Genomic DNA, 16,253 nt, shown 5'->3' on the forward strand with positions numbered 1-16,253 from the left:
TGATTTATTACCAAAGGCTTCCTGCAGTGTAGTTTATGTGAATCTTATATAGCATGACAAACTTCTTATGTAAGTTTGAATATCACTTAATTTGAGTTTATTTTGATTTCGTTGAATCAAAATTGAAAATAGTTCAAATTCAATTCAATTAAAATAATTTGGTTCATACTTGAATTTATTGTATAGATATATGGGTCGAATTTGTAACTCATTAATAAAATGATATCGTTTTATTAATAATAGTTAAAATAATGTTGTTTTAAAATTTGTTTAACACAATCTGAATCAAATCACAAGTTAAATTTAAACTAAATTAACTCATCTATTTAATTCGTAAACTAAAATAGGTCAAACTTCTTTAAATTTGAGTTTGATTTGATTATAAAAATAAGTCATACCTTTGAATCGAACTGAGCCAACTTAGTTAAGTCCAACTCTATTTGTATGCACAAATGGCAATGAGTTGGCTTTGGAACTTCGAAAATCATTGGTAGGAAACCTAAAGGGTTTATTTGATAAGAATTAATTGATAAAATAATTCTCCAAATAAGCAAGAATATGAATTTTATAAAGATTTAAGGGGCTTTTATGATATTTGTCTCTCCAATTTGACTGTTGTCGCAGTAGTCACTAGTCAGCAGCGAAGAGAGTGAGTTTGACGGTGAAGCCGCGTCATATGGTATCCCTGTTTACGCGTGTTAAGTGTTAACTCGTGCTCTTTCTGCTTTTTTTAATTATTATTTTATGTTTTATCCGTTACCGTCAATAATTGACGTCTTCAAAATCTAAATCTAAATCTTGCATGGAATAATTTTAATCCAGCATTACAAATTATCACAATGTTCTAATAATAGTTTAAATGATAAAAGAAGTAATATTATATATAAAAAATATTAATTTAAATTTTTTATAATATCTTTAAATTAAAATTTTAATTTATTTAATTTAATAAATATAATTAATTTAATCTCAAAAATAATAATTTTGTTTGAAAAAGATTAACCGTTACTAATATATATATATAAAAAAAACCAAGCTGATAGATTTTGAAATAATAAAAAAATCCAAAATTGCAAAAATGGAGGACTAAAGAGGTGGGGTTAGGTAACCTTGGAGTTGATGTGTCCCTCTTTCCCTCCCTTTTGAGAATGGTAGTTGGCTTGGCTTGGCTTGGCTTGGCTTCCCATTTGCAAGTCATCTTTTATTATTATTATTATTTTTCCTTTTTTTCAGTCTTCCCTACTTTGAGATATTTTTTAAAGGTCTTTTTAATAAAATATTTGGAAAATTTCCGACGTCGGATGGGCCCAAAAATGCCTTGTAATATTTTATTCATACAAAAAAAAATTAATTTATTATGAAAATTATTATTTACTTAAAAGCCATCAAAATTCAGAATTATAAATTACAGTAAGCCAACGACGGCGACGGCAAAACGGGGAGCATTCTAGAAGGAAGAAAAAGTAAAAAAAATTAAAAAGTAAAAAAAAGGGCGCCAGCGGTGACGTTAGAGGATGATGTGTCATGACGAAACGATGACGTACGAGTAATAATAAAATAATAAAAATTAGATTTATCGATAAAGATTGGATATGGAGTTGACACATGGATGCTTACACACCGACAGCTCTCCTGGTTTATTCTCGAGATTCTCTCCTCCCCTCTTCCTTTACTAATTTTATCTTAATTTTCCATTAATACCCTTTTACCATATAAAAGAAATAATAAGACAAAAAGATTTTAAAGCGAATCGTTTTGCAGCAATTTCAAAAATAAAATTGAACGGTGATAAAGTGGCACGGCTAAGAATCAAGTGACGTGATGACTTGACATTACGGTTGGATTTACGTTAAACCTACCATCATAGGGTTTTGAATTTAGTTTGATTATTTTAATATATATTAATTAAAATAATATTATTTTAATTAATTTATATTAAATTTATAAATTAAAAATTTTATATTCGAATTTGAATTTTAATTTACTTAAATAAACTTGTTTTATATTTATTTTAATTTGATTCGAATTGAAATACAAACAAATTCAATTGAAAGACAGAAGTGAATTCCAGAAGGAGGAGGGCTGGCTTCATATCATAAACGTTTTATTCGGAATTCACAATCTTTGTCTAATCAATTTAGATTCCCTCCCTTTCTTTCTTAATTTTATTAGTATTTTGATTGCACCGAATTCGACGTTATTATTGTGGCTGGGTCACGTATTGACTTCAATTCAACATATTCCTTCACAAACTCAAATTCAAAAACTATTGACAGAGTTGTTTGGTATCTCCCTCGGTAGAATAAACCAAACGAACACAAAGGGGGCATTGATTGGGGGCGAAATAAAATCAGCATCATCATCTGCCAATCTTTGACAACTGCCCAGATAAGACCTGAACTTTTTTTTTTTTTAACTCGTAACTGCATAAATTATAATTTTTTTTAAATTTAAAATCTAACTTGGAAAATATCTTTTACTATAGGTGTACTGTTATTACTAATTTAATTATAAAATTATTTAAATACTTTATCATATTTAATTATAAATAAGTTGACACCGCTCCGTAATATTATAATACATAAAATTTAAAATTTTAATTAAGTTTTTTAAATACTATAAAATACAGCATTAGAACTGAAAAAAAAATTATTTTCTCAAATTTTTTTAATTATTTATCGGCTACTCTTTTTCGTCTATTATATATTTTCCTCTTTCGGATGTTATTCTACGTTTTATCCTCCTTAAACTATCTCCAATATCTCTCTCATAGTAATTCATTATTTTTAATAGTGAATTCATCATCATATCTTTTTTTTTATACACTGCTCTTTTATCAATTTTTTTAGCGTTTTTCCCTCCACATTCTCCCACCAGCACAAATTGAGACTAGAGCTCTCGTAGAATCCTTCATTTTTCATCAAATCATTTGTTTCTTGAATGCTAACCTATCCTATTTCTAGTTATTTTGTACCCTATTTTAGTTATACTTGAAACCCCTACCAAATCAATCTTTGATTTCACACTTTTTTCAGGTCATAAAAAGCATAGTTTCTACTCTTTTACATATTTATCGTAACTTGTTTGATGTACCATCTTGGATGTTGCTTATGTAGCACTTGAGAAAAATAGTGGAGGCTCCTTGAAAGTCGTGATATTAGAGCAAAGGTGATTTTTGGTAGATGATCTTCAAACACGGAAAAGATTACAATTAATATGTAAAACACTTTTGTTTCGCTTCAGTTTTGTGTTTATAATTTCACTAACTTATCCATTCTATGAGAATTTTAATCTTCAATTTTATCATTTATGATGTTAAACATCTGTTTTACAAACTAATAAAAATCAACGTTTTAAAAAATTTTACACAAAGATCAAGATTTAATTATTTATAGACTAAAACGATTGTTATTTTCATGTAAAGGGAATACCATTCTTGCAATCTTACTTCAAAAACCAAGTGTTAACAAAATTCTTTCGTCCCGATTATATATATTGTGGCTCTTGCTTATTGCAAAGATTTATGTGCTTGACTTGTTTTTCTCATAAATGAAGAATCAAGAATTCAATTTTTTTGGATGATTCCCTTTACTTCAAAGGCCACCTATTTTTTTTCCTTAGTTGAAATTGAAAATGCACAGAGACTTTAAATTTAGATGACGGTGACTAAAAAGAAAGAAAATATATTTTTTTAAATAACGATATTATCTTTTTATTATAATTTTTTTTTAAATTTTAGTCAAAAAATATAATTCATTCATTTAAATAGGTGGAAAATTGTGTTAAGGACAAACACTAGGTTGAAAATGTGATCCACCCTTCATTATTGTACCATGTCAACTCTACAAAGAGAGGCAAATTTAGCTTTCACTCTCGTAGAATATTTATAAAGAATATAAAATTACTAGATGTCAATTCAATCTTGCTGAAATTGTAATTTTTATTATATCTTTAATTGACTCCATTAAATTTATTTTTTTATAAATAGTTGTCAAATATTACATTACAATTTTACCCTTATATTTATATATGTAAAACGTTTCACGAACCGCATAAAATCTTGAGAACTTTTGAAATTCTTGTAGTGAGGCGAAAAGGACAAATGACGTCCAGCTGCATATGAAGCCAGAGATAATGACTGACACAGACACTACCGATTTAGTTGTTATTGTTCACATAAATTTTATTTCAATTTGACAGAAATACCCTTATTTCTCTTTTAATTACCTCCTTGATTGCGGAGTGCTAATTGGGCTCAAAGCCCATATAAATTTTAATTAGCCTGATATCAAATTTTATGTATTCAATTTGATATTTAAATTATGTATTATTATTTAATTTAAAATTATTTAATTATATAATAATATATCGTATTAATATTTAATTAAATATTTAAAATTGGGTGTATATAATTTTATTGTATTACGCCTTGGAAAGAGAAGTTGGGAAGAATTTAATGATTGTTGGGGGATTCCAAAATTTAAAGAAACCAAGTGTTGTCTCCCAAAACTAAGACAAAAGAAGATCACTTGCTAAACAAAGACAGAGATCAACAAATGGTAACTTGATTCAAAAGTTAAAGTTTCTTTAATGGTTTATTAAAAAAAGACTATGAAAATGATTCATTATTCTATGCGTTTATCTCAAGAAAAGGATAATTCAAACAACACACCACCCTTTTTGTTTTTTTATTTTTTTCCCTTTTTTATCAAATCCTAGGTTTTGGGTTTATTCGGTTGGTGTAATATGATTAATTTGTATTAAGCATGTTTAAAATGTGGGTTGATCTAGAATCATATGATTTCAATTAGAATTAACAAGAAAAATATAAATCTTTATATGTAAAAGAAAAAAAAAGTTAGAGATAGATTATATATGAGAAATTAGAAAAACAATACGAAACTGGTTATCTTTTAATAAAGGAAAAACATAGAATATGATTTTTTTCTAATAGGGGAATCTATTCTCAAACCCTCGCCTCTCAACTTGGAATAATAAAAGTTTATCAATTTTGCTAATCTCTTGAGGTGAAAATATGAAATATTGTCTATCAACCTTTCGTGAAAATGAAAATATGCACTGTCGTGTATAAAATCGTGTAGGTGAAGTCACTAATATAGATGGATTCTATCATTAGGTTATCATGCTCGATACCTAGATAGAATCTACCTTTTAATTCTCCTATTTTTGGAATAAAAATTTGTTTTTATGTCCTTGATTTCATGATTAAGTGATTGAAGATATGAATTTGTGTCTAGAATTATGTCTTCATGATCCATTATTTTTCAGTGAGGCAAGATGATATTTCCCATATAATGGTTGATGAAATGACAAATCCTATCTTTCAAAAAACTCAAATTTTCATCTATCATATATACATTAAATTTTCTTAAAAATGACCGTTTTGTTATTTTATTAAAATTACAAAATTATCATAACAATTAATATAAATGTTGTCACTTAAACTCCTAAAAAATATCAAAACTCTAAACAACTTAAAAATGCAATATTTTGATAAGTTATTTGAGGATGTAACTATTATTTTTAAAAATATCAAGTTGCATATTGAAATTTAAAGAATTTCAAAACACTCATGAACTTATTTCAAAAACCCCCTAAAAGTTTTTATTAGCAACCCTAATATTTTTTTAATTTCAGTTTTCCCTATAAAGTTTTGAAAAGAGAAAATAGAAAAAATAAGAAAAATAAAAAAAGGGAAAAAAGAAAAATTAAAAAAATAAGGTGAAAAGAGAAAATAAGAGAAGATAGAAAAATTCATAATAAATGACTTTCATACCCTTTTATTTAACGAAATTCACAAGAAACTTCAGTGAAATGTCTTTAGGCCTTTTTATTATGAGTAATACTATGCGTACTCACTTTGGGTATAAAAATAAGTATACACTTGTGCGTGTTATTATGTGATTGAATATCACTTTATTCTTATTTTAAAATTACTTAATCATATGATAATATATAAATATATATATCAATTTATATACTTAAAACGGATACCCATAGTTTTATTATTTTGGTATATTAAGAAATTGTTTTGTTTGATATGAGGTTTTACCATAATAAGGGCAGAGGCTGAAATTAGCTTTTTGGCCCAATGCTCATTTAAATTTAATCCCATTGATTTTTGGGCCTCGATGGGAAATAAAGTTGGGTTGAAATTCTGGGCCCAAACTCAGCTCTAAAGCCTTCGCTTTTCTTCAACGCAGCAAGGATCAACCACATTTTCTCAAAAATTCTCGTTGGTATCTATCAGCAGCACCACTTACGAGCTCCGATGGCTGAAGAAGAGACGCCAATCGCCAATTCCTATGGAAGTTCGTCCATCTATAACTCTGTAACTACTGATTTTGAAGCTGCTGCTCGAGAAGCCGTGCTTCGTGAACAAGTAAACCATTCATATGCTTACGTTCTTCTTCTTCTTCTTTCGTCGTCTTTTTAATTCCTTAGTTAATCGGTTTTTTTTCATCTTTTAGGAAATCGAAACCCAGAAAATCATTCAAAGTCACAGGTTCATATCAAATTTCTTTCTAATTAACATTTTCTTTTTATAATGATAATGAGAGTAGAATTTTTGCTTCTAAATTGAATTAATTTTGTGGTTTCAGAGGAGAAGAAGTTGTGGGTGTAGCTTCTAAGGATGGTACAGACATTTTGGCAGAACGATGTGACCCCAATGCTCTAAAAGTATGTAACTTTTACATCTCTGCTTAAGTTTTCTTGTATTTTCTTATACAGTTGAAATCTTATGAAGCGATGCGATTTAAAACAATTACGCTGTCGATGGTAAAGAGAAATTTTGGTTAAAACCTTCTATTATTTGTTAAAAAGTAATAAATTTCTCTAATTTGATTATAAATTATTTCTCTTTGGTCTTGAACATCTACATTCAATAGGTTGCAACATGTGATGCTATTTATTAGTATCTTTTGCTTGGTCGCAGCAATGCTACTTTAGAAAGGTTTGATTGGGTTGGCTCATTGTGTATTGTTCATTACTTTGGATGATTTGTATTAGTGTTTCTACAGGAACATCTACTGAAGATGACCTCAGAACATCGTGCAGAAATGGCATTAAAGCGCGGGAAACCTGCTATTCCTGAACAAGGTGGGTAATTTATTTCATTCTTATGATTCCTATCTTATGTTCCTATGTGGAAGAAACTCCATTAGCCACTCTCTTATTTGAACAAAACAACATTACAGGACTAAGAGTTCTAGTTATTCTGAAAATTTCATTGTTTGCTGGATATTACGGGGAGTAGTTTTTGAAATTTGCTGCCATTAGGCAGAAAGCTAAATGTTGGAGGATTGAGTTGTCTGTCTAGTGTTGAAACTTAGATTAAACCCAAAAACTGTCAAATTACCTGTTGATTCTTGAATTATATTTATGTCAGATTCAAGGATCATAAAGATATAGTGGCAAGAACAATGAAAATACCACTTTTCCATGTCAGGCCTGTAGTACAATATAGAATCTGTGGCATTGTTAGTGTCAGAAGTTTGACTGAGTGGTGAATTATTGCTTTGGATTTCACTTGTTTGTTTGGTGTTTAGCTTCTGGTAATTTCAAGTTTAACCTTTTCATCAGCGATCACTAGACCTCTGAACTTTCTGTCTTACCATATCAACTTGAATAAAACATGAAGATAATCAATTTTGCTTTAAAGATATTAGAAATAAGATTTGCTAACATGTTTTAAAGTCGCATGATGAACTGGAGTTCTGTCTACTTTCCCTAAAGGGGCTGGAGATGAAATAGTCTTATTTTTTGCTATGTGTTTGAGCCCATTGTAGCCTATATAAATGAATAGAACTTAGGTCAGCGTTTTTCACTGAATAAGCTCCTGTTTATCTCAAGAAAATATCTTAAGATGATATGAAAACTGTATAACATGTGAAGGAATTCTTCAAAGTGAAATTTATCTGTTGTGTATAACCATAAATTTCATTGCTTGGCTAAAATATCTGTGGATTGCCTGTCTGCAATATAATGTACCCAAAATTGGCAACAACTTAATTAATGTCTGAGTTTCCTTCTTAATTTATCTGAAAATGATTATGTATGCTTATGTCTTTTTCTCATTTCAGGTAACCTGGAAATAGGAAATGGGTATGGAGTACCTGGTGGAGGTGCTTATTACAATGCTCCAAGGCCTAATAGTAAGATTTTCAGTAATCAATCGCTAATTTTGCGGATGTTGAAATGGATTAAGGATAGTATTTGACATCATCTTGTGATGCTTCAGGAAATTTGAGAGTTGGAAGTGATGAGATCGGTCAGAAAAATTCTGAACTTGATAAAGAGTCAGATCATAAGTCTGTCACTAAAGAATTGCCTGAGTATCTGAAGCAGAGATTGAGAGCAAGGGGTATCCTTAAAGATGATTCAAAAAATGGCGATCCTACAAATAATAAGGCAAGCAGCTGTCTTATTTAGTCACTTTATTTATTTATTTTTCTAATCTCCAATCCTTTTTTCTTTTTAAAATTTCTTAGATGGCTGTTGAAAGTCAGAAGCCCAGTGGAGTATTATTCACGTCTTATGATCGAGTTGCAACTTATTTTATGACTTTGGGCCTGATTTAACTCAGTCGACTAAGTCTAAATCTTGTACCATCAGCTACATATCTCGTATAAGCTACTTAGAATCTATATTATATTATATTTACATACATACATGTGTGTGTGTGTGTGTGTGTGTGTGTGTGTGTGTGTATTGTGAGTCTTGATCTTTTCCCGTTATATTTCTGACCATTTGGATCACTATACTGCCCAATATTGGAGTGCTGGATATGACTAAACTATTACATTAATTTATTGGCCATCAACTTTTAATTTGTGGCAAATGAATCCCATTTCTTTCCTTTCTCATATTCTTACTCATGGACAATAAAAAATCATCATTCAAATCCTTATTCCTGTGTAGATTCCCAAACTTTATAAATATCAAGGCTGGCTAATTTTTGTTGAGTGGTTGAATCAAAACTTAATAAAACCTTGTAATCTTAACATATTGTCAATCAACCTGGGATGTTTGGTTACCTCTCATTGAGTCCATGTATTGGTGTGCCACTTTCCAGAAACACCCTTGTTAACTGTTGCAACTTTTTACTACTACTGGGTCTCATGTGGTGTTAATTTTTTTTTCTTTTTCAATTTAAAGCTATCTCCTATAATTGCTTAACGTTTAACTTTGAAATTTTGGATTCCAGAAGTTGGAGACGAGTTCAGCTCAACCCGTTGATAGAGGAAAGTTGCCTACTGGGTGGGTGTGTACCAATTGCTGTTTATGCTTCTATTTAATTTATTTATATGGGACTGCGAAGTCATACATAGTTTATGCATCTTGAATCATGCAATCAGTATAAGAGCCATTTATGAACAATGAGATTTATTCAAGTGCATGTGCTGATTGCTTGTGCCTAGTGTTTTACTTAAATTTGTTTATTTTTATATATCCTTTGTAATTTTCATTTTGGTATATAGTTTAGAAACTTGAGTTGTAATATGAGGAATCTAGGTTGAATGTACATGTGTTCTGGTAAGGTTACAAATATTTGTTTTGGACATGCTTATAAAAATATCCTTAGTTCTTAATAATATACATAATATATCATTGGAGAAATGCAGCGTAGATTGAAAACCACCAGGTCTCCACAAAAATGGATCCCTTGGTCCCTTAGATCATGGTAAATCAAATGTATTTGTGGTTGGTTCATTGGTTGTTTATTACTTATTTTAAGCATTAATGGAACTCAATAGTGTGGAACCTAGGGGAAATGCAAATGGAGTGGGAAGTGTTGCCCCACTTTAGAAAAACATGATGATATTTCAGAAAACGGCACTGGTGGTTGATTTATCCTTTTTCCAATAAGGTTCTTTTTTGAATCTGTTGATGCTTTGAATCATAAGTCCTTGATTTTTCTGCTTTTCTATTTAATTATTTTTCTTTTATTCTTTTTCCCCTTGAACTTCCTTTTTTGGTGCAATTCTTGTATAGAATGAGTATCAAGATGCGCCTTTATTCGATTTTGGGAACCGATAGTCTGATTTCCTGCTCATCAAAAGTTGAAAGAGTCTATATGCCCATACCTCTCTACATAATTACAAATGATTAGTAATAAAGAATGTGTTGCTATGTTGCAAAGAATAAATTTAACGTGAAAATTAGTTGGTTTTCAGAGCAACTTCCCCTTAGCTGTGGCGATAACTGAGATAAAAAAGCTGTCTAGTTATAATCCTCTTATAGTTTCTTCTATTCTTTCAAGCTTCTACTAAGTTCTAATATCTTATTTAGGTGGAGGCAAAAGACCCTAACAGTGGTGCTTCATATTATTACAATGCGAGTACAGGGAAGAGTCAATGGGAAAGACCTGTTGAAACATTTTCTGTTTCGGAAAGTCAATCAGTTGTACCCCTTCTGGGCAACTGGGTGGAGGCAGTTGATGAAAGTAGCGGTATGCCTTATGGACAGCGTACTCCCATAATTTTATTATTCTTGAATCTTGCAAATCAATAAAAGATAAACACGGAAAAATGATTTGCTTTTTATTCATGTAAACATATCTTTCCAATGTAAATGCATTATTCAAACATGGATTTCTTGCTTTTTTTTTTTTGTTGAGAAACACTGATATTTTTACATTATTCTGGATTATCTCAGTTGGGAATTTGACATTTTTTTTTTCACCAAAATATTGAAGGAACTTCCATGTTTTATGGACTTAGTACCTAATATTTCAGCCTGTTTTTTTTTCTCTCTCAAGTTGTTCACTGGCTTCATCTTATGTGGTTTCTGATATTATACTCATCAAAGGAACCATTGTATAACCCTCTATCTTGTAAATGCAAGTTTATGAAATAGTATGATTTCAGAAGATGGGAATTGCATTCAGATAATGGCATTTCAAACTTTGCTTTCATGTCTTAAACCTTTTGCTCTAATTAAACAGGTCGGAAGTATTACTACAATATGGATAGCCATGTGTCGCAATGGGAGTATCCTGGTTCATCACAGCCTGTTGCGTCCCAGCAGACTGAAAACATTATTTCCAGAAATGCAACTAATGGGATATGGGATAACCAAGCACCTGAGCTGGAGAAATGCATGCACTGTGGTGGTTGGGGAGTAGGCCTTGTTCAGATGTGGGGTTACTGCAATCATTGCACACGGTAAGATGATGCTATTTGTTTACTAGACTTTATGTACTGGAATACTTTGCTTTCTTATGCATGGATGAGGTGGTTAGAAGTTTGTCTGAATAGAATCTTGCGTTTTGTCCATTTTAAGTAATTCTTGTATATAAATTGTTGTCGGTGTAGATAAGGATTTTGTTTCTATCACTATTACATATGTCTTTAGTCATGGTAATATCAAAACTATAGACACTTTAAGAATGGTCACCTAATGTGAATATAGGGTCCTCACAATAAGTCGTCATGCATTGAACTCCTTGTCACAGTTCAACCATTTTATGAATATTTATCTAATTACAAGAATTAGATAAAGAAATATCATACATTTTTATTTATTAAATAGAGTTGATGACAAATTAGATCAAAGTACATTGATGACGATTGACTTTAGGGCACTACTCTAACATGTCAGAGAAGAATTCTGGCCTTAGGATTGAGACTCTGATACCATGAAACAAGAATTGAATTGAAGAATTGATGAATGAATTCTTGCTTACATTTACTTCTTAGAGGATCGGCACATATATGTATGATTTTTTTTTTGTATAAAAAAATAAAAAATAGAACACAATTAAGATAAATTAGGAAAGAATAAAATACAAAAATTAATTTGAGATTTTATCCCTAAACTTAAAGAATTATATCTAGGTTCCAACATCAGGCATTGTATAGTAGCTCCATTTGGCCACAACAGGGGTATAAGAGCTTTTTGGGTATTAGGTGATTGAGTGAATAAAAGAAAAATGAAAAGGAAAGAGAAGTGGGAAGCCAAAAAGTTTTACCTATGGCCTTTTGTAATCCTTGCTAGAAGAATATGATAGAGAGCCACTACTATTAATCAATGAACATTTTATTGGTCACACCTTTTTATGATTCTTGATGGACAATTGGTTAATAAGAATACCTCCTCACCTTTTTTGAATTGTACAAAGTTCATGATCTCTAATGACAAAAAGCTATTTAAGGTCACACAAGCTTGCTTATTTAGGCATAGTTCTAAAACCAAAAGGAAACTGTAGAATACCAAATTGGAGGTAGACTCTGTAATAATTAATAGGAAAGCCAAAGCAGAACCCAAATAACAACAACGAGATACCTATTGACAATGATGCCAAGTGTTTGCTGTTCATATGGAATATCGGTTCAGATGTCTTTTTATTGGCATTGAATTTTTTGTAGACATCTCTTGTTTCTGCATTAAACTTTTGTGAACAAGATATCTTATTTTCCTTTTTTGCTAGGAATTCTGGTGTTGGTATATGTAGATTTTGTTGCAAGAGCCTTGCTGTAATGTTTTCACTTCACTTGGATTTTTAGGTTATCTTTCTTAATTGTATTTTGGGGTATGCCCTGCTTCTACTTTCTTTATATATGATATAAAAAGTGGTCAGTGTACATCTTAACTTTTTATAATTTTTGAGAAAAAAGTTCCTCTTGATGTGGATAATGCAATTATTTGTATCTGATTTTTCCTTTCCCGAGAATTATGAAACTGAATTTCTTGGAAACTATATCCCATGCAGAGTTCTCAATCTTCCACAATGCCAATATCTGTCAAGCAGTTTGAATAACCAGCAGCAGACTAGCACTCCAAATGCCAAAGAAGAATCTGGCAAAAAGGCTCCCAAGCAGAGGTTTCAATCTTTACATGAATATTAGGTTCATGACAACTACATTCAAAGTTGATTGCAAAATGTTGTTGTCATGAATCTGAAAATGTGATTCACTCCGTTGTTATGATTATAAAAAATTGTGATGCATGTGTGTGTCTATTTGATGGTGTATTTGGCGTTAAAAAAGATCTTACTAAGATTTTTTAGGTCCAATTGGAAGCCTCCTATGGGCAAAGGTAATAGGAGAGATAGCAGGAAGCGTGCATATGATGAGGATGATGAACTAGATCCCATGGACCCAAGCTCTTACTCAGATGCACCCCGTGGTGGCTGGTATGTCAGTCTTGTTTGGTTTATGGTCTTCTGGTATGTGTTGGGATATTCTATTTTAATTTTACCCTGTATAATTCTGTAGGGTTGTGGGCCTGAAAGGAGTGCAACCCCGGGCGGCTGATACCACTGCCACGGTATAATTATCACTTTTTATTCAATTATTCTTATTTTTTATCTTTTTTTTCCTTTTTACTTGAGATAATTGATATTGCTCTAGATAGAGTTGAATTTCCTGAGTAGTAGTCATTTAAGGGACAGAGATATTTTCCTCTGCTAGAGGTGACATGAAACCAGATTAAAAGCATTTTTTTTGAATAATCCTCTTATCTGGATCAACTAGAAGAATTATGATAATCCTTTTCTTTGAATATTTATCTTGTGGGGTCACTAAAAGCATTTTAAGCTATAGATGGATCCTCTAGGGACATTCACTATTAAAGTTCTTTCTATTTAAAGCTTGTAACATAGAGTAATAATTATTTCCCTGCAGTCCAAGTTCATCCTTTATGTTTCTAGTTAGGGATGTTCAGTGTTCTGTAATTTGAGCCATCTAATGAGATGGAAGATACAACTTGTATAGATTGCATTTGAATGAAGACATTATGCCAAATAATTAGTAGCCATTAGAGTAATGTCCATTCTAGTAATAGATTATCTATAATTCTAAATATTTGGTTAATTTCCAATCAGAATGTGACAGTAGTTCTGTATCTGCATCTCTCACTCTCCCTTACTGCATGCATTCATGCTTGCTGAATTTCATGAACTCATCCCAGCCATTTTTGGTTTCACATTATGTGGTTTGCAGTTGATTTGGCCCAGGCTTCTCATGCTTCAACCAATATATTTGTGTATTTCAGGGTCCTCTATTCCAACAGCGTCCATACCCGTCACCAGGAGCTGTTTTGAGGAAGAATGCTGAAATCGCTACATTGTCCAAGAAAGGCGGCTCTCATTTTACACCTATTTCCAAGAAAGGGGATGGGAGTGATGGACTTGGTGATGCTGACTGAGATTTTGATTTCATTGGTATGACTCTCATATCTTTGGCTCTACAGTCTTGAGATAGTTGAAGCCTTGTGCTATATGCTATCTTGACTTTGTCTATGGTCAAGCCAAGGATTTTACCTATACATGCACCACATGTTGATAAACAGTAGACAAACTTTTCACCTGAGCATTCATGGCGACAATTAACAATGGAAATTAACTCAGATACTAAAACGATGAACTTTTGAGAGAGGGTTTCTATATTTGTGTTGGGTGGTTGATGCTATTCACCATCATGGCTTCATCAAATGGTGGAAAGCCTTGAATTTAGACAAGTCTCGGCCTTTTCTATCAGCATATTTGAGTTAACTCAGCTTACAAGTTTAGAATTTAGTAGAAGATCTATTATTGCATATTTTGTACCTGCAGTTGATGGATTTGTTTGGAATTCTGTAAAAGGAAAATCTATAAATTTTTATTTGATGAAATGTATATGTGGAGAGAGAAAAAAGGTAGAACTAATTTGATTAGTGATATGTTTCATAGAATATGAAGCTGATTATTGGTTTGCCGATGTTTTTTTTCTTCAGTAACTGAAGACTCGTTCGTATTTATCATAGGAGTAAACCTAAGATACAGTAATTGAATTCATGACCACTGTATTAAATAAATTAAGGTTTTACAACCATGATAAATGTTCGAATTTAGATATTTATTTTAAAAATTTTAATACTTTATCAGTCTTGTTAATTTTTCGGGTCAAGTTTTCCAACTTTTGTAGTGAAAGAAATCAAAAAATTTCTATCCTAATGTGCAAGCATATTTATCATATTTTAAATTTTAGACAAAGTGGAAGTATAGGTTTTATCAATTTCATTCTACATTTTCAAACAAATTTTATTAATAATTCTTGTTTTAAAATGTAAATCAATTTATCTTTTCTAATATATACCGTTTTGAGATCTTCTAAAAGAGAGAAATTGGTATCCTTCAATACGAAATCAACATGTGCTTCATAGTCTTATAATATATGTTACGTATCATATAATATAATATAGATGAAAAATAATATGTATAAAATATATTGAAATTGTATGATATAGTAAACATATCATCATCATATGATATGATATTGATATATATTATTAATATGGATTAATATAACTTTTTAAAGAATTAATGACTCATAGAATATTAAGAAGTGTTTAGTATAAATTTTAAGATGATAATGTGATAATTACAATATTTAATAATTTATTATTATTTTAAAATATTTATCTTATAATGTGATATAATATATAATAAAAAATTTTAAATTTTAATACATAATATGGCAAGTAATTCAACTACCTTATCACCCATTTAATCCATATGCAAAGAGGTTATTAAATAATAATATAATAAAATCCAAAGAGTCAATTTAGCTGGTTGGTTAGGTCATCAGAAAAACTACTTGACATCTTTACTCTTGGGGTCAGAAAATAATGTCTTTATTTAGTCTATACTTATAAAGTGAAAACTTTGAAATATGGTTACCTATTTTACACGTAATATTACTAGTAAAATCTTGTAGTAAATAATTTAGAGGCATAAATAATTTTTTATTATATGATTAAATAATTTTAATTAAAAATAAAATAATATTTAATCATATGATAATATATTATATATTTATATTATATATAAAAAATACATATATATATATATATATATATATATATATATATATATATATATATAATATTAAAAAACTTCAAGTTTAGCATTAAGAATATTTTCCCATCTTTTAACCCATAATAACAAGACCCATTATCAATTTAATCCATAATTTTCCCACCTTAGATGATATTTTAATCAGAAAGTATTCTATACTAAACAATTTTTTTTTTGTTTTTTATCCAAAAATAATTTATAAAAAAATAAAGAAAAAGAAAGATACCATACCAATATATCTTGCGGCATACTACGCACCACGTATAAAATAGAATAGGCTAAAGAATTTATTCCCACCCAAAATATCTTTTTAATCTCGATTTTCACCCCATAGCTATACCAATTTCAAATACTCACTTATAGGGGTTAAATTAGATAGTTTTAAAGGTAA

At 30.2% G+C, this 16,253-nt stretch overlaps 1 protein-coding gene across 1 annotated transcript; it reads left to right on the top strand.

Moving 5' to 3' along the window:
• Positions 1 to 6,215: 6,215 nt before the first annotated feature.
• LOC123225958 (polyglutamine-binding protein 1) lies at positions 6,216 to 14,679 on the top strand. Its single transcript, XM_044650346.1, has 13 exons — positions 6,216 to 6,403; positions 6,492 to 6,526; positions 6,624 to 6,702; positions 7,044 to 7,122; positions 8,106 to 8,177; positions 8,264 to 8,433; positions 9,230 to 9,286; positions 10,315 to 10,474; positions 10,970 to 11,189; positions 12,737 to 12,847; positions 13,034 to 13,159; positions 13,242 to 13,293; positions 14,020 to 14,679. Exons 1-13 carry the CDS (start codon positions 6,293 to 6,295, stop codon positions 14,170 to 14,172), a joined length of 1,425 nt encoding a protein of 474 aa, XP_044506281.1. The 5' UTR covers positions 6,216 to 6,292; the 3' UTR covers positions 14,173 to 14,679.
• The last annotated feature ends 1,574 nt before the right edge of the window (positions 14,680 to 16,253 follow it).

The sequence above is a fragment of the Mangifera indica genome, chromosome 9, assembly GCF_011075055.1.
Source record: "Mangifera indica cultivar Alphonso chromosome 9, CATAS_Mindica_2.1, whole genome shotgun sequence".
NCBI lineage: Eukaryota > Viridiplantae > Streptophyta > Magnoliopsida > Sapindales > Anacardiaceae > Mangifera > Mangifera indica.

Excerpts from the sequence above, each read along its gene's own strand:
- LOC123225958 (XM_044650346.1), top strand. The coding sequence starts at position 6,293 with ATGGCTGAAGAAGAGACGCCAATCGCCAATTCCTATGGAAGTTCGTCC. Across the intron at positions 6,527-6,623 it reads AAAATCATTCAAAGTCACAG|AGGAGAAGAAGTTGTGGGTG; the intron begins GTTCATATCAAA and ends TTGTGGTTTCAG. Across the intron at positions 11,190-12,736 it reads TACTGCAATCATTGCACACG|AGTTCTCAATCTTCCACAAT; the intron begins GTAAGATGATGC and ends TATCCCATGCAG.